The sequence below is a fragment of the Gopherus evgoodei genome, unplaced genomic scaffold (assembly GCF_007399415.2).
Source record: "Gopherus evgoodei ecotype Sinaloan lineage unplaced genomic scaffold, rGopEvg1_v1.p scaffold_38_arrow_ctg1, whole genome shotgun sequence".
Lineage (NCBI taxonomy): Eukaryota > Metazoa > Chordata > Testudines > Testudinidae > Gopherus > Gopherus evgoodei.
In genome coordinates, this window is record NW_022060059.1 from 392,627 (window position 1) to 420,428 (window position 27,802).

Consider the following 27,802-nt stretch of genomic DNA (forward strand, 5'->3'; position numbering starts at 1 on the left):
CTGAACATTATTTAGAGTGATAGCCCAGGGTGTTCCTGGCAAAGTTGGTTTGAAGCAGCTTGGTTGGTGATACTCAGCTATTGGTAATCACTTTGTTGTGGGTGTTGTGTGGAAGGTAACTGTCACTAGGATGATCATTAGGGAGGGTGTAATGTTACTGTGCACAGCTGAAAGTCAAGAGTTCCCCTCCACACCATGAACAAACAAAAGGTCCAGTTGCTTCCTGGACAGTGTCTCGGTGTGTGAGACTCACTGTACCTTTTGCAAACAATCTCAGGTTGTCTGCAGATTCAAAACATCACGAGCTGGGGTTGCCATGGTGGTGCTGCCAAATAACTACTGGTGTCACTAGGAATGGGCCCAAGAGCTGCATTTAGATCTGCATCTGGAAACAACTTTCTCCTCATAGACTCATAGACTCATAGACTAATAGGTCAGAAGGGACCAATCTGATCATCTAGTCTGACCTCCTGCACAAGGCAGGCCACAGAACCCCACCCATCCAATTTTATAACAACCCCTATCCCAGAATCGAGTTATTGAAATCTTCAAAACTGGTTTGAAGACCTCAAGCTGCAGAGAAACCACCAGCAAGCGACCCGTGCCCCATGCTGCAGGGGAAGGCGAAAAACCTCCAGGGCCCCTGCCAATCCGCCCTGGAGGAAAATTCCTTCCCGACCCCAAATATGGCGATCAGCTAAACCCTGAGCATGTGGGCAAGACTCACCAGCCAGCACCCAAGAAGGAATTCTCTGCAGTAACTCAGTTCCCATGTCATCCAACATCTCCCCGCAGATCATTGAGCAGACCTATCTGGTGGTAATCCAAGATCAATTGCCCAAATTGACAATCCTATCATAACATCCCCTCCATATACTTATCGAGCTTTGTCTTAAAGCCAGGAAAGTCTTTTGCCCCGACTACTTCCCTCGGAAGGCTGTTCCAGAACTTCACTCCCCTAATGGTTAGAAACCTTCGTCTAATTTCAAGTCTAAACTTCCTAATATCCAGTTTATACCCATTCGTCCTCGTGCCTACATTAGTACTAAACTTAAATAATTCCTCTCCCTCCCTAACGTTAACCCCCCTGATATATTTATATAGAGCAAGCATATCCCCCCGCAGCCTTCTTTTGACCAGGCTAAACAAGCCAAGCTCTTTGAGTCTCCTTTCATAAGGCAGTTTTTCCATTCCTCGGATCATCCTTGTAGCCCGTCTCTGAACCTGTTCCAGTTTGAATTCATCCTTCTTGAACATGGGACACCAGAACTGCACACGGTATTCCAGATGGGGTCTCACCAACGCCTTGTATAACGGTACTAACACCTCCTTATCCTTGCAGGAAATACCTCGCCTGATGCATCCCAAAATCGCATTTGCTTTTTTAACAGCCGTATCACATTGGCGACTCATAGTCATCCTGCTATCAACCAGCACCCCAAGGTCCTTCTCCTCCTCCGTCGCTTCCAACTGATGCACCCCCAACGTATATCCAAAATTCTTATTATTAGTTCCTAAATGCATAACCTTGCACTTTTCACTATTGTATTTCATCCTGTTCCTATTACTCCAGTTAACAAGGTGGTTCAGATCTTCCTGAATAGTATCCCTGTCCTTCTCCGTGTTAGCAATACCCCCCAGCTTCGTGTCATCCGCAAACTTTATTAGCACATTCCCGCTCTTTGTGCCAAGGTCCGTAATAAAAAGGTTAAATAAGATCGGTCCCAAAACCGATCCTTGAGGGACTCCACTAGTGACCTCCTTCCAGCCTGACAATTCACCTTTCAATACGACCCTCTGGAGTCTCCCCTTTAACCAGTTCCTTATCCAACTAACAACTTTCATATTCATTCCCATCTTTTGCAATTTGACTAACAGTTCCCCGTGCGGAACCGTGTCGAACGCCTTACTGAAATCTAGGTAAATTATATCTACCGCATTTCCTTTATCTAAGTAATCCGTCACCTTCTCAAAGAAGGAGATCAGATTGGTTTGGCACGATCTACCTTTAGTAAATCCGTGTTGCAATTCGTCCCAATTACCATTGACCTCTATGTCCTTGACTACTTTCTCCCTTAAAATTTTTTCCAAGACCTTGCATACTACAGACGTCAAGCTAACAGGCCTATAATTACCCGGATCACTTTTATTCCCTTTCTTAAAAATAGGAACTACATTAGCAATCCTCCAATCATACGGCACAACCCCCGAGTTTACCGATTGCTTAAAAATTTTCGCTAACGGGCTCGCAATTTCACGCGCCAGTTCCTTTAATATCCTCGGATGGAGATTGTCTGGGCCCTCCGACTTCGTCCCATCGAGCTGTTCAAGTACGGCCTCTACCTCAGTTGCGGTAATATCCACTTCCATATCCACATTCCCGTTTATCATCCCTCCATCATCCCAAGGTTCACTAGTCTTATTAAAAACTGAAGCAAAGTACTTGTTTAGATGTTGGGCCATGCCTAGGTTATCCTTGATCTCCATTCCATCCTCAGTGTATAGCGGGCCCACTTCTTCTTTCTTTGTTTTCTTCTTATTTATGTGGCTGTAGAACCTTTTACTATTGGTTTTGATTCCCTTTGCAAGGTCCAGTTCAATGCGGCTTTTAGCCTTCCTTACTTTATCCCTACACGTTCTGACCTCGCCAAGGTAGCTTTCCTTGCTGATCCTGCCTTTCTTCCACTCCCTGTAAGCTGTCTGCTTTTGTCTAATCCCCTCTCTGAGTTGTTTGCTCATCCAGTTTGGCCTATGACTCCTGCCCATGGTTTTTTTCCCCTTTCTCGGGATGCAGGCTTCCGACAGTCTCCGCAGCTGCGACTTAAAGTAATTCCAGGCCTCCTCCGCATTCAAATCCACTAATTCCTCCGTCCAATCCACTTCCCTAACTAATTTCCTTAACTCTTTAAAATTAGCTCTCGAGAAGTCAAAAACCCTAATCCCAGATCTACATTTGTTTATCCTTTCATCTAGTTTGAACTGAATCAGCTCATGATCACTCGAACCAAGGTTGTCCCCTACCACCATTTCTCCTACATCCAGATCTGGGATTTGGCTTGTCCCCTGCTTGAACATATTTCCAGCAACATATGGGATAGTGCCTGTTCATTGTATTCACTCATTAAGGACAAGGTGGAGACACAAAGCTGAGATCTGCTTTCAAATCAGCTTGGTTTTCCTCCACTTTTATGAGTGAATTTTACATACAGTTTTTCACTATATGTCCTGCTCTCATAGCCCCTGTCCACGTGCACCAGTATCCTGATGGTTTTGTGTGCATGTGGCAAGCAGAGGGTAGGTGTGCATGATTTACCCCAAAACCCAAGGTAGGGTCCTTCGCAAAAGGATATTAAGGAAGTGTGGTCAGCATGGGTCAAGAGAGAACAACTTTGGATTCATATCAAATTATGAATTTTATTTCTTACTTACATAGCCCTTTACAAACACCAATGACAATGGATTCTCTGCTCCAAGGAATTTGCAATCTACATTGGAAAGTAGCAGGAAAGGTGCAGGGTAAGTAGGAAAATACAAAGAGGACAGTGGTCCAGATCCTCACGGATATTTAAGCTCCTAACTTGCACAAAATCAATGTGAGTTAGGTGTCATATCTTTGAGGATCTACGCCACACTTCTAGAAGGGAGCAAAGACAATTCATTTTATTATAATTAAAATTCCCCTTGCCCTGCGTGCTGCTGACACAATCATAGACATGTAAGACTAAAAGGAACTGTGAAAAGTCATCGAGTCCAGCCCCCTGAATCAATCACATAGGCAATTCTTGTGCATATAATTGTATAAAAGTTGTTTACTCTCCAGGCTGATGGTGATAATAAATACAAGGAAGTACTGGCTGGATAGAGTCCTCCCTCTAGTCATGTAGGTCCAGATCCTCAAAAGTATTTAGGTGCCTGACTCTCAATTGAGTTATGTGCCTACACACTTTTGAGGATCTGGGCTGTACACCAAGCAGAAGGGAGGGAATGGATATATCAGGTAACACAGGCCTTGTCTGCACTAGGAAAATTAGGTCCCGTAACTACTGGTGCAGCTCCATTGATGGCAGCACTGATGGAAACCATGTATGGTCAGATTGCAGAGTTATTACTACCAGGAGTCCTGCTCAGAGTAGCACCCTTAACTCTGTACCGTTGGGGGGTTTAATGCTTGAGGGACTTTAATATTCCTGACAGGCAGTATGTCCTCAAGCCACTGACATGGCTCTGCAATCCTGATTGCGGTCTATCTTGTGTATTTATTTGGTCCCATAGAATATAACCACTGCCTCCTAACATTCCAGCGAGGCAGGGCAGGGCTATTTTCCCTATTGTGCAGAAGGGAAACTAAGGCAGAGAGTGGCTACATGACTTGCCCCAGGTCACACAGGAGGTCTGTGGTGGAGCAGGGACTTGAACCCATGTCTCCCTAGGCTAGTGTCCTAAGCACTTCACCTTAACAAAGTTTTGTACATGAAATAAATACAAATGGGGGGGGAGAGCTCCACCTCCCTTTCCAAACACCTGATCCAAGCATCCCTGAAATTCGTAGTTCAGATCTAGATGTGAGCTTTTAACAGGCCCTGCTCTAAATAATGGGCCAAACTGAAAATGGTGAATCTAAACTTCTTGAATTCTGGTGGAGTCTGGACCTGAGAGCTGAATGTTGCTGCTCAGCCTCATACCTGAGGTGCCATACACAGATATATTTGTCTGAACTGTAGATGTATGTCAGTAGTCTGGCTCACTCTTTATTGCTTGTGGCAGTTCATTTGCTGCTGCTGCTTGGTGCCCAGCTGATGGCTGTGGGCTCTGGAAATGGGCTTTGATCTTACTTAGCTTTCGGATTTTCTTCTCAGAGCTCTGCAGCCGAGAATTGAAGAACCTGCAGAACTTCTGCAGCCCTTTCTCAGGGTCCATCAGGTATAAGGTGTGGAGCTTGGAAAGGCTCACGTTGTGCATGGACAGCATCTGCACTGAAGGCTTACTGAGAAGTTTCTCATTCAGCAATGGCTGAAGGGAAGCATAACATTCCAGATTAGAGCAGGTGAGCACAGGCCTTGGATCCTCCACTAGATCAACCTCCAGAACTGTGCACAGATCCCTTAGGGCCTTTGCATTATCCAGGGGGCTGTTATCACTGAGCTGCCGCCAAATGTAAGTGTTGGCCAGGTTCTTCAGTTTGTAACTCCCAGCCTTGGGGATCTTCTCTTTAATCAGGGGCAAGATGTCCAGGAAACCAAAGACAGCTGCACTAAACTCCTCTTTCTTGCTAAGGAGATCTAGGGATTGAAACAGGACAGGAAGGGCTGGTGACCAGAGGTCATACCCTGCTAAAATGGGTTTGTAGACAGAGCAGAGGTAGTGGAATAATGTCTTCACACCAATCTCACAGACGCCGCCTTTTGAGATCAAGCCAGGCAAAGATTTCAGCGGCTGAATCAAGACGGTAAAGCTCTTTTCTCCATCCACCACAGCCAGCTGAAGGACCTTATTCACTGCTGGGAGTGAAAGACAGAATTAGTCGAGGGAAACTAGAACATTGAGTGAGCTCCTCACCTGGTATAACTATGGATTTCAATAGCAATTAACAGCTACTGGGGATCTGGCCCATTCCAATTCTCCTCATAGCCTTCCCCAAGCAGGTCATCTATATCTGACATCCAAGTATAGCTTGCTGCATCAGGGATGCTTCAACTACCTTTTCCCATTTACAGTATCAACTGCTATCTCTGTAGCATCGTGTTCCCGAGAGACGGGAAAGGTGTCTCTCTGACGCTGCTATGATGGGGCATCTGAGGTGCTTGAAAAGCAGGTGATTCCTCCCTCAAATGTGTCACTTCTGAAAGGGAATGGCTGCTTCAGGAAGTCCTGCGGCCATTAACCTAGAGCCCTGGATGACCATGTAGAAGGTGCACTGGCCACTTGCACCTGACCATTCTTACATAAAAATATTCATGTCCTCATGGACTTGGTGCCCCTCCCAATGGCAGAGCTGCCTTGCCATGCTGGGGAGCATATTGCACCCTCATGGGGACATGGCAGATTATACTTTCCCCAGCATGACCAGGAAGCCCCATGACATCTGGCCTGCCCCTCTCTCCCCCAATAGGGCTGTTGCTAAGTGCAGTGATCTCGCCCCAATGATTTGCAGGAAGGATTCACAATCTCAGGATCTTACTCAAGAACTTGAGGTCGAAGAAGAGCAGTGATGCTTGTCTTATGTCGAGTTCCCTCGGGCTGCCAGCAGGAAAGGCCAGGAGGTCTCCCTCGCTGCTCTCACAACTGACGCTGTTGATGTTGTCTGGCAGACTAGAGTCCTGGAGAAGGAAATGCTGACTTGTTGTCAAAAGCTCCTAAAGATGCCAGAGCAACAGCTCTGGAAACTCATGCCCTCTAGTTCTCCCAGGATGGGCTGAGGCACTGCAAACTTACTAAGACTCTGTCTTCGCTGCAGAGTTCATTCGGATGATCGGCACCCGGGGCTGAGCTCCTGGGTTAGCCTAGCCTGGATGTGAGCAGCAAAGTCCTGTCTGGGTTACTGAGTCCTCATGGGTGCTGTGCTTTCCCGTGTGTGTCCCTAGGACTGTGGGACCAATGGTTCTTAACACAGCAGTGAGCTAAGCTGATCTATGATTCTTCCCAGAGAATTAGGGGAGACCTCCTTTATCCTTCTGGGCACACGGGGATTGTGGGAAGGCAGTGGACGACTATCAGCATCAGAGTGGTTTAGCTGCATCCTTACTGCAAAACAGATAAGTTACCCACCTCAGTAAAAGCAACACCCGGGCTCTACCACCCTCCCCCCAGCTGGACAAGCAAGCCTGGGTGTAAAGCACTGCTAAACTCAGTAAGGGGTTGTTGCGTGTGGACAGGATGGGGGTTGGGGCAACACCAAGGGAAGAGCCCAGGTTAACTCTGCAGGGAAGACAAACCCTTAAGTGCTTTGGTAAATCCCATTAGGTGCCTCTCTGCATCATTAGGTGCTTAAATACCTCTAACAACCTGGCCAGGGGCATCAAATCTCCTTTGAAAAATCAGTCTAAATGCTGAGCGCCCTACATCACATATTCAGACAGTATGTTCCAGCTGAGACAGGTCATACTGGAGGTTGCTCTCAATCTCCCAGCATCTGCCCTGGATGCTGTGATGCCATAGGTGCTGTTGAGCATTATACTGCACTCACTGTTGACTCTTCATCACTGTCATCCCCTTCAGAGCTGTCCAAACAACCTGTGGGACCATCTGCAAGAGACGAAAAGGCACATCAGACCCCTGAAGGGGATTGGTGTGTGTGATAGGTGACCTTCCTTTTTCACATGGCGTACAATTAGCCTGTAGAACTCACTGCCAGAGGAGATGATTGAAACCAAGATCTTAGCAGGATTCAAAAGAAAGACTGAATATTTACATGGATTTCAATTTTGCTGCTTCTAACTCCCCTGACTGTCCCCTTGTTCTTGTATTATGAGAATGGGTGAATAGCAGCCCCCATCTACTTTCTCCATCCCATTCATGATTATGTATGTCTGTGTCACATCCCCTCTCATTCATCTCCTCTCTAAGTTGAAGAGTCCCAATCTTTTCAATCTCTCTTTCTATGGAAGTTTTTCCTTGCTCTAATAGACTCAGACTTTAAGGTCAGAAGGGACCATCATGGTCATCAAGTCTGACCTCCTGCACATTGCAAGGCACAGAATCTCACCCACCCACTCTTGTAATAGACCCCTAACCTTTTGCTGAGTTACTGAAGCCCTCAAATCATGATTTAAAGACTTCAAGTTACAGAGAATCCACCATTTACACAAGTTTAAACCTGCAAGTGACGGTTCCCCATGCTGCAGAGGAAGACGAAAAATCAACAGGGTCTTGGCCAATCTGATCTGGGGAAAATTCCTTCCTGACCCCAAATATGGCAATCAGTTAGACCCGGACCATGTCAGCAAGACCCATGAGGCAGATACCTGGGAAAGAATTCTCGGTAGTAACTCAGAGCCCGCCCCATCTAGTGTCCCATCACCAGCCATTGGAGATATTTGCTGCTAGCAGTCGCATATCAGTTACATGCCATTGTAGGCAGTCCCACCATATCATCCCCTTCATAAACTTATCAAGCTCAGTCTCGAAGCCAGTTATGTTTTTTGCCCCTACTTGTCCCCTAGGAAGGCTGTTCCAAAACTTCATTCCTCTGTTGGTCAGAAACCTTCATCTAATTTCAAGCCTGAATTTATTGTTGGTCAGTTTATATTTATTTGTTCTTGTGCCCACATTGGCCCTCAACTTAAATAACTCCTCTCCCTCCCTGGTATTTATTCCTATTGATGTATTTATCAAGAGCAATCATATCTCCCCCCCCCCTTTTGGTTAGGTTAAACAAGACCAGCTCTTTGAGTCTCCTCTCATAAGGTGGGTTTTCCATTCCTAGGATCATCCTAGTAGCCCTTCTCTGCACTTGTTCCAGTCTGAATTCATCTTTCTTAAACCTGGGAGACCAGAACTGCACACAGTACTCCAAATGAGGTCTCACAGGGCTCACATTTATTTCAGGAATCTCTTTGTGAATTCACTGATGTAGATGGTCAAAGTGATCATCTCTGCCTACCTGGCTCACAAAGTTTGTAGATGTTATTTTCCAGCAAGTCAGTTGCTTTGGCTGCACTGAAGCTGTCAGTCACACATGAAGAGCTGCTTGATGTTGAGGAGCTGGTCCCCGGTTGTTCCAGCAAATTCTGCTGGTGCTTCCTTGCTAAATGCTCCCATTTGCCTGCATCAGCTTCAGTCTTGATCACCTTCGCAGGGGCCTCGGTTTGGACTCCTTTCCTCTTCACTGGTAAAGATAATGACGGGGCCTAAACAATGGAAACAGATCCTTGACAGCTCATCGTTTTCTGCTTGGGAATATATTTGAAAGGGTCTTTGGAGATGGCGTCGCTCTAGGTTACTTAATGTGGAGGCTAGACATACACATTTTACACAATTTGGCACACATAATAGGAAAGGCCTTGACATACCATAACAATAGATGATGGATGGATGCACAGACAGCAGTGGATGTTCTCAGTTCTTGGAGATGACCCCAGAAATGTGGAAAATGGGTGGCTCCTTCTGCCTCCACCCATCAGTGGATGGAGAAGGGAGCAGCACCCAAGTCATAGTCAGTGATAGTATCATTATCTTTTTCTCTTTGGGGAAAAAAATCCTAAGGTAATTCAGTACAAATAACTTTGTTAATTGAAATTGAAGTTGGCAATTTAAACCCTCATCAGGAAATTCTGACATAAGGAGAACTTACATCTGCTTACTCGCTCTGTCTCTGTGCTCAGCAAGTCACTTCATCCTCCCAGCACCCTAAATACATTTCCCATTCTCCCATCCCCTTAAATAGTTTGTGAGCCCATTAGTGACCCTCACTTTCTTCTGTGCTTCTGAAGCCACCAGGACCCTGTCAGAACAGCGGCCTATATACATAGGGAGGCCATGCATGTAAGAGATGTCTAGTAAACATGCTCATTTGGAGCCACCATACCCATGTGCTTCCTTTATATTACATATGTTGAGTAAAGAGCCAAAGACACAACAAAATCCCCTTGCCAAGTATCAATTAGAGAACCGTTCATATGCACCTGTACATCCCGAGCATTTGCTAACATTAGAATTTGGAATATTTACATGGCCTGTGTTTTGATGCCTCAAGGCTCAATGTCTTTCCTACACCCTATCATGTAAGGTGGCAGGGTTAGGAGTAGCAGGGGAAGGGCAAGAACGACAGTGAAGGCTAGGCTCTGCAGCCTTTCCTCATGTTGGTGAGTTCTTACTCACATCAGCAGTCCCATTGGTGATAATGCTACTGATCTCCTTGGTAAAGTTCTTTGAGATCTACCGATGACAAGTGCTAGATAAGTCTGACAGGGTGTATCAACCCCACACTGGCGAGGTGAGGGTTAACAATCTGCTTTGGGCCCAAGATGCCACACCCACTCACCTTTTCTGGGCATGCTCCCAGTAGAGAAAGTGTTCAAAAGGGAGCAGCACAACGCAGTCTGGGCTCACTGAGGAGAGCAGCTGTGTGCTGCAGTTTCTTCCCAAGAAGCTGCCAGGACTCCCAGCTGCTGGGGCCGAGCCTCCTAGTCAGTCGGCCATGGGAACCAAAGGGGATGACTTGCTATTACCAGCGGAGGAGCTGCCCCAGATGGACCAGTGCGATCACAAGAGATACCCCACTCTCAACCCTGGAGAAGATGCTGGAGGAAATGAGATGAGAGCAGGAAGTGACCCAGGGTATGATCTTAGAGATATTGGGCCTGAGCTCTGTGCTAGGCTACCTGGTTTTAAAGGGCCCCGGGTCAGAACATGATGGAGTAGGGTGGGCCCTAGTTCCCTTACCCTCCAGACTCTCACCACAGGGCGATAATGTCATGAGGAAAAGAGGCTCCTTGGACTCTCACAACACGGCGGTAACGCCGCGAGGTGAAGTTGGCCCTTGGACTTTCACCACAGGGCAACAATGCTGTGAGGCGAAGCGGCCTCTTGGACTCCAGCCACGGCGAGATAACTCCGTAAGGTGAAGCAGCCCCTTGGACTCTCACCAAGGGGTGATGACTCTGTGAGGCGAACCAGCCTCTAGGACTCTCACCACAGGGTGATAATGCCACAAGGCGACGCAGCCCCTAGGACTCTCACCACAGGGTGATAACGCTGTGAAGGGAAGTGGACCCTTGGTCTCCCACCACAGTGTGGTAATGCTGTGAGGTGAAGTGGCCCCTTGGACTTCAAGCCATGGGGTTATAATCACATGAGCTGAAGTGGCCCCTTGGACTCTCACCCAGGGATGATGACTCTGTGAGACGAAGCATCCTCTTGGCTCTCACCATGGGGCGATAATGCTGTGAAGTGGCTCCTTGAACTCCGAGCCACAGGGCGAAAATGCTACACTGTGAAGCAGCCCCTCATACTTTCACTATGATGCCATTACTCTGTAAGGCGAAGCGTCCTCTTGGCTCTCACCATGGGACAATAACGCCACGAGATGAAGCGGACCCTTGGACTCCCACCACAGGGCAATAACGCCGCAAGGCGAAGCGTCCTCTTGGACTTCCAGCCATGGCGTGATAACTCTGCGAAGTGAAGCAGTCCCTAGGACTCTCACCACAGAGCGATAATACCACGAGGCAAAGCATCTCCTTGGACTCCCAGCCACAGGTTGATACCACCGCAAGGCGAACCGGCCCCTTGGACTCCCAGCCACAGAGTGACAACTATGCAAGGCAAAGCAGCCCCTTCTACTATCACCACAAAGCGATAACGACACAAGGCGAAGCATCCCCTTGGACTCTCACCACAGGGTGATAACACTTTGAGGCGAAGCGGTCTCTTGGACTCTTACCACAGGGCGATAATGCCATGAGGCAAAGCGGTCCCTTGGATTCTCACCACAGGGCCATTACACCACAAGGCGAAGAGTGCCCATGTACTCCCAGCCATGGGACGATAACGCTGTGAGCTGAAGTGGTGCCTTGGACTCTCACCACAGGGTAATAACGCCACGAGGAGAAGCAGTCTCTTGGATTCCCACCAAGGCAATATCTCCACAAGGCGAAGCGGCCCCTTGGGATCTCACCATGGGGCAATAACCCCATGAGACGAAGCAGCACCTAGAACCCCAACTATTGGGTGCTATATCCTGAAACATCATTGGATGGTGCTGTCAGCCTGGTTCACCTAACCAACCTCCTGAGAATAAGAGCTAGAAATTAATATTTTTATTGGCTCACGTGTCCACCAGTATGTATGTGCAATCAAACCTTGAGGCAGAGCAAAAGGATGGAACTGAGGGAACAATAGGACCTTAGATTAAAATTGCTGTTTTAAAAACAAGACGGGGCAAGAGGAGCATGTATATCAACCAGTTCTCCATTCCAGCCAATGAGCCTGGGAACTGAGCTTGGATTCCTGCCACAGGTGCAGGGAATGCTGCATGTGCTGATCTCCACCTCTGTCAGAACAAGCACAAAACTGTCTTACCTTGCTGAAATTATCTGTGAATCTAGCTGGGGCAGCTTCTAGAAAGAACAAAAAAGAATGAGTTAAGTAACAGGCCAAACCACCATTGGCATGCTTGGGAACAGCAGTTCTGGCTAATAACAAAACCTAGCTCTAATATAACATTTTTCAGTAGTACATCTCAAAGAGCTTTGCAAAAGAAGTGTCATTCTCCCTGTTTTAAAGATGGGGAAACTGAGGCACAGAGTGGTGACGTGATTTGTTCAAGATCACCCAGCAGGCTCGGGGAAGGGCCAGTAACAGAGCCCAGGTCTCTTGAATCCTAGTCCAGTGCTCTATTTACTAGGCAAAGCTGCCTTCCAAAATTGCTGGTAGGAGCCCCTGAAGAATGCAGCCAGACAGCAACTAATATGCACAACCCATTCTCAGAAAGCTGCCAAGGACAGGACTCAAATTCACAGTACACTGGAGCTGCATGGGATGAATGGCCATGGCATATCAGCTGCCATTATTCAAAAGCCCTAGCAACTGTTTTACATGCCTGAACCTGTGCTGCTGCTCTGACTGAGTCAGCTGGCACCACTTAATCCACTCGGCTCACACAGCTGCTCCCTGGACTAAGCAGCCATTGCACACCGGCAGAGCAGCCTACTCACTGCTCACAAGGCCCAGTTAACACACTGCAGGATCGGGGCTGCACATGGGACCTGGGAGGGGCAGGCAGAGAGAACACACATCCTGATGCACTCACACATGCAGACATGTACTAGGGAACTCATGAGAGAGAAATAGATGAGGCTACGTGTAAGGGAAGGGGGAACTTCCTCATCAGGCAGTGAGGCCCTGAGGGGAAGGAGCCATATGGCCCTTCTCTCAAGGCCACAAGAGGCTGCTGAGGCACCCAGGGCCGCCCGGGGAAGGGGGGGGCAAGAGGGGCAATTTGCCCCAGGCCCCGGGCTCTGCAGGGGCCCCCACGAGAGTTTTTTGGGGTCCCTGGAGTGGGGTCCTTCACTTGCTCCAGGGGGCCCAGAAAACTCTTGTGGGGCCAGGCCCAGGAGCTTCTTCCGCTCCCGGTCTTTGCCGGCGGGGTGGTCCTTCTGCTCCGGGGGGAAGGACCCCCCCACCAGCGAATTACCGCCGAAGCGGGACCTACCGCTGAAGTGCAACCCGGTCTTCGGCGGTAATTCAGCGGTGGGGGACCCTTCCGTTCTGGGACCCGCCGCCGAAGTGCCCCGAAGACCCACAGCAGGGGTCCCCCGCCACCGAATTACCGCTGAAGAGCAGGCTGCACTTCGGTGGCGAGTCCCGCTTCGGCGGTAATTCGCCAGCAGAGGGCCTCCGCCATAGGTCTTCGTGGCACTTCGGCGGCGGGTCCCGGAACGGAAGGGCCCCCCGCCGCCGAACAGGGCCAGCTCTAGAATTTCACCGCACAGGGGTGTCACAGAGTGTGGGGAGTCCAGCCCTGCACCCCTCTTCCTCTGACCCACAGTGACTCTCAGCCAGCCAGTAAAACAGAAGGTTTATTAGACAACAGGAACACCGGTTACAGCAGAGCTTGCAGGCACAGTCAGGACCCCTCCACCGAGTCCTTCTGGGCTTTCAGGGTGCTTGGATCCTAGCTAGGATACCCTGAATTCCGCCCATCCAGCCCCAAGCCAAAACTCAAACTGCTTCCCTCCTGCCACTCCCTTCCTTTGTCCCCTTCCCGGGCAAAGGTGTTGACCTTTCCCCTCCCTTACCTAGCTCAGGTTACAGGCCCTGGCATCGTCCATCCCCTAAAGTCCTCCCCTGCTCTCCCAATCCCCACACAGACAGTCCCTACTGCAGCACATCTCTCCCCCCTTCGAGACTGAACTGAGCGGGGTCACTCTGCCCAGTGACCTGGGGAAGTTCAGGGCCCCCTCTCCGGGACAACGCATCCGCTGTCAGGTTGGCACTTCCCTTCACATGGACCACGTCCATGTCATAGTCCTGCAGGAGCAGGCTCCACCTCAGGAGCTTGGCGTTGGCTCCTTTCATCTGGTGCAGCCAGGTCAGGGGAGAGTGGTCGGTGTACACGGTGAAGTGTCGCCCAAAGAGATATGGCTCTAGCTTCTTAAGGGCCCACACCATGGCCAGGCATTCCTTCTCGATGGCCGCGTAGCTTTGTTCCCGGAGTAGCAGCTTCTTACTCAGGTACACGATGGGGTGTCTCTCCCCCTTTTCATCCTCCTGCATTAACACTGCCCCCAGTCCCGTGTCTGAGGCATCAGTGAACACCATAAAGGGTTTGTCAAAATCTGGGTTTGCCAGAACTGGGCCACTAACCAGAGCCTCCTTCAGCGCCCGGAAAGCCTCCTGGCACTGCTCAGTCCAGATCACCTTGTCTGGCTTCCCCTTTTTGCACAGTTCAGTGATGGGGCCGGCTATGGCACTAAAGTGGGGCACGAACCTTCGATAGTACCCCGCCATCCCAATAAAGGCCTGGACCTGCTTTTTGGTTTGGGGAGCAGGCCAGTCTCTGATCACCTCCACCTTGGCAGGTTCCAGCTTCAGGCAGCTGCTCCCCACCCGAATGCCCAGGTAAGATACTTCAGCCATCCCCACCTTGCACTTCTCAGCCTTTACTGTTAACCCAGCCTTTCGGAGTCGGTCTAGGACTTGTTTAACCTGGGACATGTGGTCCTCCCAGGTCTGGCTGAAGACGCAGATGTCGTCAATATACGCCACGGCAAAACTCTCCATCCCCCTCAGTAGCTGATCCACCAGGCGCTGGAAGGTGGCTGGTGCTCCCTTGAGGCTGACGGGCAGGGTCAGAAACTCATAGAGCCCCAGAGGGGTGATAAAGGCTGATTTCAGCCTGGCATCTGCGTCCAGCGGCACTTGCCAGTAGCCTTTGGTAAGATCCATAGTGGTGAGGTACCGAGCACCTCCCAGCTTGTCTAGGAGCTCGTCAGGCCTGGGCATAGGGTAGGCATCAGATACAGTGATGGCACTGAGCTTTCGATAGTCCACACAGAACCGGATTGACCCATCCTTCTTGGGGACTAGCACCACTGGCGAGGCCCAAGGGCTGGAAGACGGCTGGATCACCCCCAAAGCCAGCATGTCCCTGACCTCTCTTTCAAGATCCTGGGCAGTTTTATCAGTGACCCGAAAAGGGGAGCATCTTATAGGGGCATGTGACCCGGTCTCCACCCAGTGGACAGTCAAATTAGTGCGTCCAGGCTGGTTGGAAAACAGCTGTCGGTACAGATGCAGCACCCCTCTGATCTCAGCGTGCTGGCCCGGGGTCAGTTGATCAGAGAGGGGAATCGCCTCCAGGGGGGAACCAGCTTTTGTCCCAGGGAATAGATCTACTAAGGGGTCATCTCCCTGCCCCTCCCAATGTCCACACACGGCCAACACCACATTCCCCCTGTCATAGTATGGTTTCATCATGTTCACATGGTACACCCGACGGTGATGTGCCTGGTTTGACAGCTCCACCACATAGTTTACCTCATTCAGTTGCTTGATAACCTTGAAGGGCCCTTCCCAGGCGGCCTGGAGTTTGTTTCTCCTCACGGGGATGAGAACCATCACCTGATCCCCGGTGGCGAAGGCACGGGCTCGTGCTGTGCGGTCATACCAGACCTTCTGCCTCCTCTGGGCTCGGGCCAGATTCTCCCTGGCCAGGCCCATGAGCTCGGCCAGTCTTTCCCGGAAGGTCAGGACATACTCCACCACTGACTCTCCCTCGGGAGTGGCCTTCCCCTCCCATTCGTCCCTCATCAGGTCTAGGGGCCCCCTCACCCGCCTTCCATACAACAGTTCGAAAGGTGAAAACCCGGTAGATTCCTGGGGTACCTCCCTGTACGCAAACAGCAGGTGAGGTAAGTACTTGTCCCAATCTTGCGGGTGCTGGTTCATAAATGTTTTTAGCATCATCTTCAGCGTCCCGTTGAACCTTTCTACCAGCCCGTTGGACTGGGGGTGATACGCTGAGGCCCAGTTGTGCTGGACCCCACATTTCTGCCATAAGGACCGGAGCAGGGCCGACATGAAGTTGGACCCCTGGTCCGTTAAGACCTCCTTGGGGAACCCCACCCGGCTGAAAATTGTCTGCAGCGCATCTGCCACTGTGTCTGCTTCAATAGAGGACAAGGCCACCGCCTTGGGGTAGTGAGTGGCAAAATCCACCACCACCAGGATGTATTTCTTCCCTGACCGGGTCGTCTTGCTGAGGGGTCCCACTATGTCCATGGCCACCTTCTGGAAAGGTTCTTCTATGATGGGTAAAGGCCTCAAAGCCGCTTTCCCCTGCCCAACTGTCCACAAATTGGTCGGCCAGCTGGCCTGCATGCTGCGGGTTCTCCGGCTTCTGGTCCATCAACCACAGCCTCAGGTCGGACGGGCACTGCTCGTACAGGTGCTCCAGTATGAATAGGTCAAGCAGGTCCTCTTTAGCTGTCCACTTTCTGGGCATACCCCTGCGCCCGGTTGACCAGTTGTAGGTATGTGAACTCACGGGTTTTACGCTGGCTCCGGAACTTTTTCCTGTACATCTCAGGAGTCAGCCCAAACTCGCGGAGCAGGGCCTGTTTGAACAGTTCGTAGTCCCCTGCCTCCGCCCCTTTCAGTCGGCTGTACACCTCCACGGCTGTGGAGTCCAGTAAGGGGGTGAGAACTGCGATCCTGTCTGCAGGGTCAACCCTGTGCAGCTCGCAGGCATTCTCAAAGGCCGTCAGGAAGGTATCTATGTCCTCCCCCTCCTTACGCCGGGGCAGCAAGTGCTTATCAAAGCTCTTTGTAGGCTTGGGTCCCCCCTCACTCACCGCAGCCGGGGCCTCACTGCTCCTCAGCTGGGTCAGCTCCAGCTCATGTTTACGCTGTTTCTCCTTCTCCTCCCACTCACGCTGGCGCTGGTTCTCCTCATGTTTACGCTGGTTCTCCTCATGTTTACGCTGTTTCGCCTTCTCCTCCAGCTCTCGCCTCTTTAACTCGAGCTCTTCCCATATCAGCTCCCTTTCATATTCCAGCCGCCTCCACTCCACGGATGCCAAGCGTTGCCGGGAGGATCCCCTGCTGGGGGGTGAACTTCGCCGGGAGGCTCCCCTGCTGGCCGGGGGTGTCACGGTGCCCTCGGTATACACTGGGCTCCTCCCCGCCCTTCCCCTACGCCTAGGAAGGGGGGGTCTCGGGAAGCCCTCGTCCGCCGGCTGACCACTCCCACTGGGGACAGACACTGGTGCCTGCGCTGCATCTGCTCGGCTGCTTCCCTCAGAGACAGGGCTCTGTTCATTCATGCGGTCTCCCTGCTCCAGCTGGGCAATCAGCTGGTCCTTGGTGCGTCTCCCCGGGCGCAACCCCCTCTGCTTGCATAGCTCCAGCAGGTCAGACTTGCGCCGCTTGGCATACATCTTCCTGCTGGCCACTCACAGGCCGGGGTGCTCGCCGCTCCCCATGGTTTCCAGGGGGACCCCTAGTGCACCAGCCCTTCGTGAGGTCACCACCTCTCTGCCAGGGTCGAGCTGCAGACTCCTCCGCCCCTGGGACCGCTCGCTGCAATCCCCCGGGGGACCCTGTTACTGCAAAGTCCTTCTCACTGGGCACACACTCCCAGGGGTTAATCACCCCTTCGTTTTACTGCTCCCCAGTCACTTACTGCAGGAAGCGCCGTCCACGGGGTGCAGTATCTCCCGCCGCTGCCACCAGTTGTCACGGAGTGTGGGGAGTCCGGCCCTGCACCCCTCTTCCTGGGACCCACAGTGACTCTCAGCCAGCCAGTAAAACAGGTTTATTGGACAACAGGAACACCGGTTACAGCAGAGCTTGCAGGCACAGTCAGGACCCCTCCACCGAGTCCTTCTGGGCTTTCAGGGTGCTTGGATCCTAGCTAGGATACCCTGAATTCCGCCCATCCAGCCCCAAGCCAAAACTCAAACTGCTTCCCTCCTGCCACTCCCTTCCTTTGTCCCCTTCCCGGGCAAAGGTGTTGACCTTTCCCCTCCCTTACCTAGCTCAGGTTACAGGCCCTGGCATCGTCCATCCCCTAAAGTCCTCCCCTGCTCTCCCACTCCCCACACAGACAGTCCCTACTGCATCACAGGGGGGTGCCCTGCCGCTTGCCGGTCCCGCGGCTCCAGTGGACCTCCCGCAGGCATGGCTGCGGATGCTCCACCGGAGCCACGGGACCAGCGGACCCTCCGCAGGCACACCTGCGGGAAGTCCACCGGAGCCGCCTGCCGCCGATGGCCCCAGGCCCCCGGAATCCTCTGGGCGGCCCTGGAGGCATCCAAAGGAGGAGATGAGGAGGTGCGGAGGGTGAAGAGGAATCCAAAAGTCCAATGGCCAGAAGCTAATGGTGCACTAACCCAGCCTAGAGATAAGGGGCAGATTTTAACAGGGAGGGTAACTGACCACTGGAAGAACTTACCAAAGGAGACAGTGGATTCTCATGCCATGAAGTCTTTACACTGAGACTGGATGGATGTCTGTCTAAAACATACACTCCCTATCAACCATAAGCTTTGGGCTTGCTGCAGGACCCCAGGTGGGTTCTCTGACCTGTGTTATACAGGCAGGTTGGACTAGATGACCATAATGGTCCCTCGGCTTTAAAACCTATCCATGGATGCAGAGACACACCTACAGTTCATTCCAGCAGGACTTCACTGGCCTGCCAGGCTATACAAGGGTGACAGACAGACAGAGCCTCAGGAACCTGTCAGGGGTATTTGCTGCATGCTATGCAGACACATAAAGAGAAACAGTGCTGGTCTGAACAGCTTCCAGCCTGACTAGACAATCCACCAGGATGAGGCAGCCCAATGGGTTTGGGGGTTGACCTGTTGTGTCCATCTGTCGCTCCTGCCCCAGGGGCTGGTGGCTGCATGTGCTATGCCTTGGCTGCCACCTCTCTTCTAGGGTCAGGAACAGTTATTTCCCTCACAGCTTTTTGATGAGATGACTATTCTGATTCCTGCAGTAATCTAAGGAGAGGTTTTGCTCACACTCCATTTTAACTCGGATACTGGCATGGAAGCTGATTTCAGCACAACACTGAGATGATGTCATTGTAGTACTAGTGTTATCCAGAGGCCCCTCCAATGCTAGGTGCTGTACAAACACATGGTGTATGACTATCTCTGCCCCAAAAGACTGACACAGGCAGTGCTGTTATCCCCTCTGTACTGAGGAACTGAGGCACAGAGAGATGGGATGCAATGCCCGGGCTCACCCAGAGAACTGAGCCCAGGTCACCTTAGTCTTCCTTATACACAAGGCCATCCTTTCTCCTTAGTGACATTCGCTTTTCAGGGACATACGGGGAAAGGAAACATGCAGCATCCAACTCTGGCAATTATCAAAGCACCAGGAAATCAAGAGGACCAGCAAGGGGAACATTAATGCTGCTTCTTTTTGGAAGCAGCTGAGTCAGGCCCTGGCTTCTGCGCTTGCATCACTTGCCTCTGCCATGATCCATCGATGCACCGGTTCCTGTCCCGGCCTTCTCTCCTGCCTGTTTGCGGGAGTGAAAAGGCTGGGGTTGGACAGGCGGTATGGTGGAGGAGGTAGATGGCTGGGGAGGAGGGGAAATGGAGTGGCTGCTGGAGCGATGAGCAATGGGTGCTGCTGGGAGCAGGGGGACATTGCCCTCAAGGGTGTCAGGAAGGAACAGGTCCAGCAGGACAGAGGGCAATAATGGCACTGACAAGCCCATGGTCTCAGGGAGGAGTGGGCTCCCTGGGCCCGGAGGGACTGGAGGAGTCTGCTGCATGGCTTGCCACTAGCTAGTGGTCTCCTGCAGAAAGGGGATCAAGGCCGAGGTGAGGGTGTGGAGGGAGCGGGAGATGGACGTGACCCCACGCAACATAGACAGCAGGTGCCTGCTTGTGCTTTGCTGTCCTTTCAGGATGCTGCTTCCTAACACCAGGAGGCTGTCTGCCTGGCTCACGCTGGCCCTGGGCCAGGCCGCTAAATCCCCATGCTCGGAGGCCAGAGGCCCCATATCCTCCCAGGGACACTCGGGATTTCCACCTCAGCACTTGTGAGCTGCCTGAAGGCGTTCTCCTCCTCCCCATTCCTTCGTGCCTGGGCTGGTGGAGTGATTCGTAGCACTAGAGAGCCATCACCCCTGTTAGCTGGACAGACATCTCCTCCTCCATCCTCGGGTGGGCAGGGCTCAGTCTGGGAGCTGGAGGGACACATGAGGTCCTCATGGGAGAACAGCCCTTCACTGTCATTGGCAGGGAGGTGTCTCTGCTGGTGGGAAGCCTCTGGAGGACGCAGAGGCTCAAGGCTGAGTGTCACAGTGCTCTTGTCCTCCGACGGGGGGGCGTATTGCGGAGCAGAGGTACATGTGGGAGGGGGACATAGGAGGGAGAATAGGAGCTGAAGGGCTGCCTGCTCCATGGGACCAGTGACCAAGTCAACAGAGCAGATCGTAGGGTTCCCGGGCGCCTGCTCGCACAGGTGGTAGCACTGTGGACGGGAGAGGACAGTAGATGGGATGGAGATTCCTTACTGGAAACCCCAGCCATCTAGGGCAGTCTCTTTCCAGTTGGCTACAGCAGGGGTCTTCTGAGGACCTCCTTGAAAGGTCTGCCCCCAGCTCTCTGCCATGGACCCCAGGAGGAAGGATGAACAGAGTTGCAGGCTATGCCAATGATGCCCAATCTCCCAATGCCCACTATGGTGTCTCAAAGCATGCCCTCCAGCAAAGCCGCATCCTGGGCGGAGACATTGAGCCCCTGTGCCCCCGACCAGCTAGCCCACGACAGACCACCGCACACGCCACATTTATTTCAGTGATGCTGCATGTCTGCCTCAGAGCTAGTGCCATCTGCTGCATGGCTACGCTGCTTCATTCAGACTCCGAGGCTAGCGTCTAATCATCAGTGCCACTGCTCATGGAGGTCGAGGCAGCAGTGCACAGCTCCCATGCGGAGCGTGAGACATGACAGTGCATGTAATCAAGCCCAGTTGTTCCTTTGCACCAGGGTCCCCCACTGTGCTGTCTGCCTACATATGTTTCATCGCTATGTGCCTCCCTTCCTGCCCACCCAAGCGGGTAGGTCTCTCCCCCTAGTACACTCTTCTTTCATCATATGGTGAAGTGGCTATGTCTAGTAGCATCCCTGCTGCTGCCCATACCCCAGGTGGCTACTACTTCCTGGCCAGACTGCCTCTTTTTGAGCACTTGTGACTGCTGTTATCTTGACCAACATATTGGGATTGAAGCAGGAATTGCCAGGGCCACCCAGACCGGGGGGCAGGGGTGGACGCAAGTGAGGCTATTTGCCCCAGGCCCCGCAGGGGCCCCCATGAGAGTTTTTCAGGGCCCCTAGAGCGGGGTCCTTCACTCACTCCAGGGGCCCTGGAAAACTCTCGAGGGGCCTGGGCCCTCGGAGCTTCTTCTGCTCCGGGTCTTTGGTGGCAATTCAGTGGTGGGGGCCCCCTGCCATGAGTCTTTGGGGCACTTCGGCGGGGGGTCCCGGAGCAGAAGGACCCCGGCCGCCAAATTGTCGCCAAAGCAGGGGCCCCCCGCCACCGAAGATCCCAGGCCCCCTGAATCCTCTGGGCGACTCTGGCCAGAGCTAAACGCATGAGTTCACTAACTGGAGCTGTAACAGACATCTCCTGTGCACTGGACATAGATAGAGGCTTTGTCACACCCACCTACCAGTGGGTTGCACACACTCCCCTGGAGACAGGCCAAGACCCATCCCTATCCCTAATGGGCAGTGTTCAGTGTGTATTTTCTGAAGCCTTTATACAGCCAAACTGACATCTTGAAAACTAGCATCACATTCAGTGCAGCCAAAGGAAAGCACTCATGCCTGGAAACTCTGGCCTTAACCCTTATTTTTGCATAGCAAGTCATTCCAGAACCAGCTGTGTCTTTGCTATTATCAGTACTCACTGAAGAGTCTGGACAAAACACATTTCAGATCAAGGATTGTTCACCAATGTTTCACTTTGACTAGTCACTGTTCATGATTCTTGCTGTATGATTTGTCACCTAACCTTTTTCACTCCCTGATTGGATAACTGAGTATAACAAGTAAGGAAATTCCTTCTTTCCAGCACTGTTTTTCAGACAACAGTTCATCAGAGTGAAAGTTCAGGGCTGTCAAACACCCAGCTATTTTTCAGATGCTCACAGATAATGCGCTCTCACCAGCCAGTGAATGCAGTTTGATGTTTGGGTTAGAGGAAATATTGGCAAATCCTTTCTTTTACCATTCAGCCTACTCTAGTGAATGACCATGGTAAGCAGATAACGTTGATGGTGTGGGGAAACTGGGTGATCACTAAGGCTGTCAAGCAATTAAAAAATGTAATTGCCATTAATCACACTGATAAATAATAGAATACCATTTAAATATTTTTGGATGTTTTCTACATTTTCAAATATATCGATTTCAATTACAACACAATAAAAGTATATAGTGCTCACTTTATTTTTATTATGAATATTTGCACTGTAAAAAAACAAAATAGCATTTTTCAATTCCCCCATTATAAGTACTGTAGTGGCAATCTCTTTATCACGAAAGTTGAACTTACAAATGTAGAATTATGTATACAAAAATAACTGCATTCAAAACCAAAGCTTTATAGCCTACAAGTCCACTCAGTCCTACTTCAGTCAATCACTCAGACAAACAAGTTCGGTTACAATTTGCAGGAGATAAGGCTGCCTGCTTCTTGTTTACAACGTCACCTGAAAGTGAGAACAGGTATTGGTATGGCACTGTTGTAGCTGGTGTCGCAAGATATTTATGTGCCAGATGCGCTAAAGATTCATATGTCTCTTCATGCTTCAACCCCATGCTTCCAGAGGACATGCGTCCATGATGGTAATGGGTTCTGCTCAATAACGATACAAAAGCAGAGTGGACCAATGCATGTTCATTTTCATCACCTGAGTCAGGTGCCACCAGCAGAAGGCTGAGTTTTCTTTTTTGGTGTTTCAGGTTCTGTAGTTTCCACATCTGAGTGTTGCTCTTTTAAGACTTCTGAAAGCATGCTCCACACCTCATCCCTCTTAAATTTTGGATGGCACTTCAGATTCTTAAATCGTGGGTTGAGTGCTGTAGCTATTTCTAGAAATCTCACATTGGAACCTTCTTTGCGTTTTGTCAAATCTGCTGTGAAAGTGTTCTTAAAACAAATATGTGTTGGGTCATCATCCGAGATTGCTATAACATGAAATATATGGCAGAAGGGGGGTAAAACAGAACAGGAAACATACAATTCTCCCCCAATGAGTTCAGTCACAAATGTAATTAACACATAATTTTTTTTTAACAAACATCATCAGCATGGAAGCATGACCTCTGGAATGGTGACCGAAGCATGAAGGGGCATATGAATGTTTAGAATATTTAGAACATAAATACCTTGCAATGCCAGCTACAAAAGTGCCATGCAAATACTTGCTTTCACTTTCAGGTGACACTGTAAATCAGAAAGCATGCAGCGGTATCTCTCATAAATGTATACAAACTTGTTTGTCTTAGCGATTCACTGAACAAGAAGTAGGACTGAGTGGACTTGTAGACTCTAAAGTTTTACATTGTTTTGCTTTTGAGTGCAGTTATGTAACAAATGAAAAATCTACATTTGTAAGTTACACTTTCACAATAAAGATATTGCATTACTGTACTTGTAAGAGGTGAGTTAAAATATTATTTCTTTTATCATTCGTACAGTGAAAATATTTGTAATAAAAATAATATAAAGTGAACACTGTATACTGTATTCTGTGTTGTAACAGAATACAATATATTTGAAAATGTAGAAAAACATCCAAAAATATTTAATAAATTTCTGTTGGTATTCTATTGTTTAACAGTACAATTAATCACCATTAATTTTTTTAATCACGATTACTTTTTTTGAGTTAATCGCATGAGTTAACTGCGATTAATTGCCAGCCTTAGTGATCACTAGTTCATAGGCCAGAAGAGACCATGATGATCATCTTGTCTGGTTCCCTGCATAACACAGGCCAGGGCATTTCCCAGACAGGCTGTAGAATTGATGCTCATCTTCTATTCTCTCTCTCTCTCTCTCTCTCTCTCTCACACACACACACACACCCACCCACCCCCCTCTGAGGCAATATGCTCCATCCTCACTCTTCAAACTGACCCAACTTACAACATTAAAAGAGCAATCAAAAGCTCCAACATGCAGTCACACATGACAGGGTCACCAGCCCCACTCCATCCCATGCTGGCAGCAGCCAGAGATAACGATGGTACCATGTCCACAACCACCACCTCACAGACATGTGTCAGATTTGTGAAAGTGTCTTACCTCCCTCCCCAGTCACTCTTTCAAACAGAGCCTGGAGTCTGGCTTTACACTTGGCGAAGCCTCCAGCCTGGATACTGGTTCCCACGGCCAGGGGCTGCAGCTTCCTGAGCTCCTCCAGTGACCCCTTGATGAAGGAGTGCAGGTCCATTACTTCCTGGTCCGATGCATAGAGATGCATCTTCTCCACCAGCTGCTTGCTGGCGCCCATTCTCTTGAGCACGGCTTCTGTCTGCTGCAGCTTCCCCTCCAGCTCCTCATTCCCCAGGTGGTGCTGCCTCTCCACCATCTCCAGCAGTTCCTGCTCCTTCTCTCGGATCAGTTGCACCATCTGCTCAACTCTCTTTTGGATCAGCTCCTGGGTTTCATTCCTCACCTGGTCCAGATGGTCAGCTTTTCTCTTCAGGTTACAATAGGCATCTTGGAAGAGTTCCTCCTTCTTCTTCAGCTCTTCACTCACGCTCCCCAGCTCCTGCTGCCTCTGCTGGATTTCCACCTTGATATCACAGTGCTTGCCTGTGTGCTGGCTGTCCAGCAGAGCACAGATGCAGCAGATCGGTTTTTGGCACTCTCTGCAGTAGATGCTGTTGATGAAAATACAATTTAGAACAGTCATTTAAACGACTCTTACCCCATTCTGCTGGTGGCCTTATCACACCCTTCCCAGAGCCAGTTCTCCTTCCTCTAAGGGAAGTATGGGAAAGTGGCCAAGGATAACGAACAGTAGAGCCATTACACCCAGCAGTGAGTGACTTGGGATGTCTGGCTGTGCTGGGTTTCAATTGACTGTTCAGATAAAGGTCTTCATTTCTTCCCTCCTTATACTGCTCCCTGATGAGGAGTTCAGATCATTCCCCAGGCAGAACATCCCTTCTCTTCCCAACCCACTTCCCCAGCAACTTCCTTGACTAGGACAGAGACTGCCTGATTCCCAGCCACCTCTCCCTCCTACGATTGACTGAACAGCACTGCGTTGACATTCTCATTCCTCCCTCTGACTTCCTCTTTGCCAATCTGCGTCTGCTTGCTAAAGAAAATGGGCCAGATCCCATCTGGGGTAAATCACTGCAGTTAAAGAGGCGAGGCCCATTGACACCAGCTGGACCAATATGATTTGTCACCCAACAGTGTCTGCCACAAGGTGGTGTGCCCCTTTAAATGATGCAGATCCAGTGCCCTGTGCTAGAACAGGTGCTCTCAGCTTGGCCAGTTAAGAGGGCAGGGCAGCAGCTGGGGCTGTGAAGAGCCAGGCTGTCAAGAGGGAAGCGGGAGCAGAAGCAGAGCGAGTCCCCTGGAGGGGAGGCAGTGGGAACCTACTGCGGAATGGGAACCTCTGGGACAAGAGCGGTGGGAGGTGATGCTCAGCTAAGAGCGGACAGAAGAATCCTGCAACAGGCCCTGAAGCAGGAAGGACTGACCAAGGCACAGGGCTGGGAGCTGGAGTCCAGGATGGGCTGAGGAACTGTTTTGCCTATATGTGAAAAAGATAGCTGGCCTGGAAAGAGACTTTGGGTGCAACTGCATGGAAAACAGATCAGGTTGTGAACATTACCTCAGCATTTGGTTTGCGTGGGTTGGATTGGGACAGGACAAGTTACTGAGCTTCCTGGAACCATCGAGAAACTCCTTGGCAGATCCCATCTTGAGATCCCTCACCGCCTTGGCCTCATGGCTCTCTCGCTTTAGATACCTCTGGTGGGTCTCAAAGCACTTGACACAAAGGAACTCCTTGCAGTCAGAGCACCAGAACTCTCCCTCTTGCCCACAGTTGTCACAGACCAGGTCATTGCCTTGGACGATCTTCTGGTAGGTGCTCAGCTTGGCCTGCAAATTGGCAAAGAGCAGGTTGTCCTGGTCTGGGATCCCACTGGCTTGTGGGATGGGAGCGTGGCAGATGGGGCACTGGCCAACAGGCTTGTTCTCTTCCAGGCAGTCAGCACACAAAGTGTGAAGGCAAGACAGGAGCTTAGGATTTCTGAGTTCTTTCTGGCATCCCTGGCAGAGCAGGAACTGGAATTCTTCCTCCATCGCCTTTGGGAAGGAGAGAGATTGAGGCCTGAGTCTACCAGTGCTGCACAGCTCTGTTCTGCAGCCCAATGAGGGAGGCGACACATGCCATATGCAGGCAACTTGATGGGCCAGGACCCCATTAAGGGTGATTTCCCACTGCTGCTTTGGTAGCACAGAGCAAGTCACATGCTCTTGGGGGGTGTGAGGTGACCCTATGTCACCCCCTATCCCAGCCTCAGCATAAGGGGCATGGCATGGAGAAGACAGAGGAAAAGTATCTTTTACTTTCTCAGCTGGGTACCATCCCAAGAAACCCCTCCCTCTCCTACATCTGTCTCTTCCCCCCCCTTCTCTCTCACACCTCACTTTTCACCCCCCAGGCTGTACATTACCCCCTCCCCACCAAGCTGTCTCTTTTCTAAGCAGGGCTAAGAGGGAGTGCTGCGCAGTGACTCTGGGCTGACGCTCCCTCCCCCACCGTAGATGCATCTCACCAGCCTTGTTCCATCTCTCTAAGGTACTTATTGCACCCGTTATCACAATTTCCTCACAACCATTTCAGCACTCACACTTATAATGGTGAAGTGGGGATCAGTTATGCCCATTTTACAGATGGGAAACTGTGGCACAGATGCTCAAATACGCTCTGAACCCCCCCTAGAGTTGATGGGAGTTAGGCACCTCCCTACCTTTGAGGATCTGGGCCTGAGTCATAGAATATCAGGGTTGGAAGGGACCTCAGGAGGTCATCTAGTCCAACCCCCCTGCTCAAAGCAGGACCAATCCCCAACTAAATCATCCCAGCCAGGGCTTTGTCAAGCAACTTGCCAAGGTCTCATGGGGAACCTGTGGGGCACCAGGAATAGAACCCAAGTCTCCTGATACACAGGCTAGCACTCAAACCACTGGGCCACCCTTCCTCTCGAGGGCATGCTGAAGAAGCAGCCCACAAAAGTCCTAGGTGGAGCTGGGCAACTGGCAGGCATCCCTAGCTGCAAGCAGGAGACTCCCCAGAGCTGTGAGACCTCCCAACTTCCAGGTTGTCTCTCACTTCCCCTGCCCCCTTCGATGCCCTATTTCCCCTTTGCCCAGCCACTTCCCCTGCCACATGGTCACTACTGTCATGCTAAGCTCCCATGTGGCTTGGACACAGTACCACCTGCAATGGGGAGGCGAGGTCCTCAGGCATCTCCTGGCCTCCTATACATCTTGCTGCTCTTCTTTTTCCTTTAAAATGTGGCAGAATGTCTCAGTCACTAAACACCCCAGCCAGTCCCTCAGGGAGAAGACCATCACAATAAGCTCACCTGTGTCTGCAGACTGTCTGGGCTCACCTGGGACAAGAGAGCCATAGTCCACGAAGCCCTGCTTCTATCAGAACTGTACCTGCAGGATCTGGGCACTCCTCTGCTGAGTAATTGCTTCAGCAGGTTCTGGCTGGTAAGTTTCGATTTCTGAGAAGGGGAAATAACCCCTCTTCCTGTTTCTGGCCTGTAGTGAGTCTCTT

At 50.8% G+C, this 27,802-nt stretch overlaps 1 protein-coding gene across 2 annotated transcripts; it reads right to left on the minus strand.

Moving 5' to 3' along the window:
- Positions 1-3,394: 3,394 nt before the first annotated feature.
- Positions 3,395-27,802, minus strand: LOC115642153 (protein PML-like). Of its 2 annotated transcripts, none has more exons than XM_030545588.1 (8): positions 27,603-27,802; positions 25,838-26,316; positions 24,289-24,869; positions 12,019-12,056; positions 8,600-8,846; positions 7,184-7,242; positions 6,179-6,317; positions 3,395-5,495 (listed from the first exon to the last, which is right to left on the minus strand). In XM_030545588.1, the coding sequence occupies exons 1-8, from the start codon at positions 27,645-27,647 to the stop codon at positions 4,729-4,731; spliced, it is 2,355 nt and encodes a 784-aa protein (XP_030401448.1). In that variant the 5' UTR covers positions 27,648-27,802; the 3' UTR covers positions 3,395-4,728. The 2 variants fall into 2 exon arrangements, with proteins under 2 accessions (XP_030401448.1, XP_030401447.1); XM_030545587.1 differs by having other exon boundaries at positions 3,395-5,498.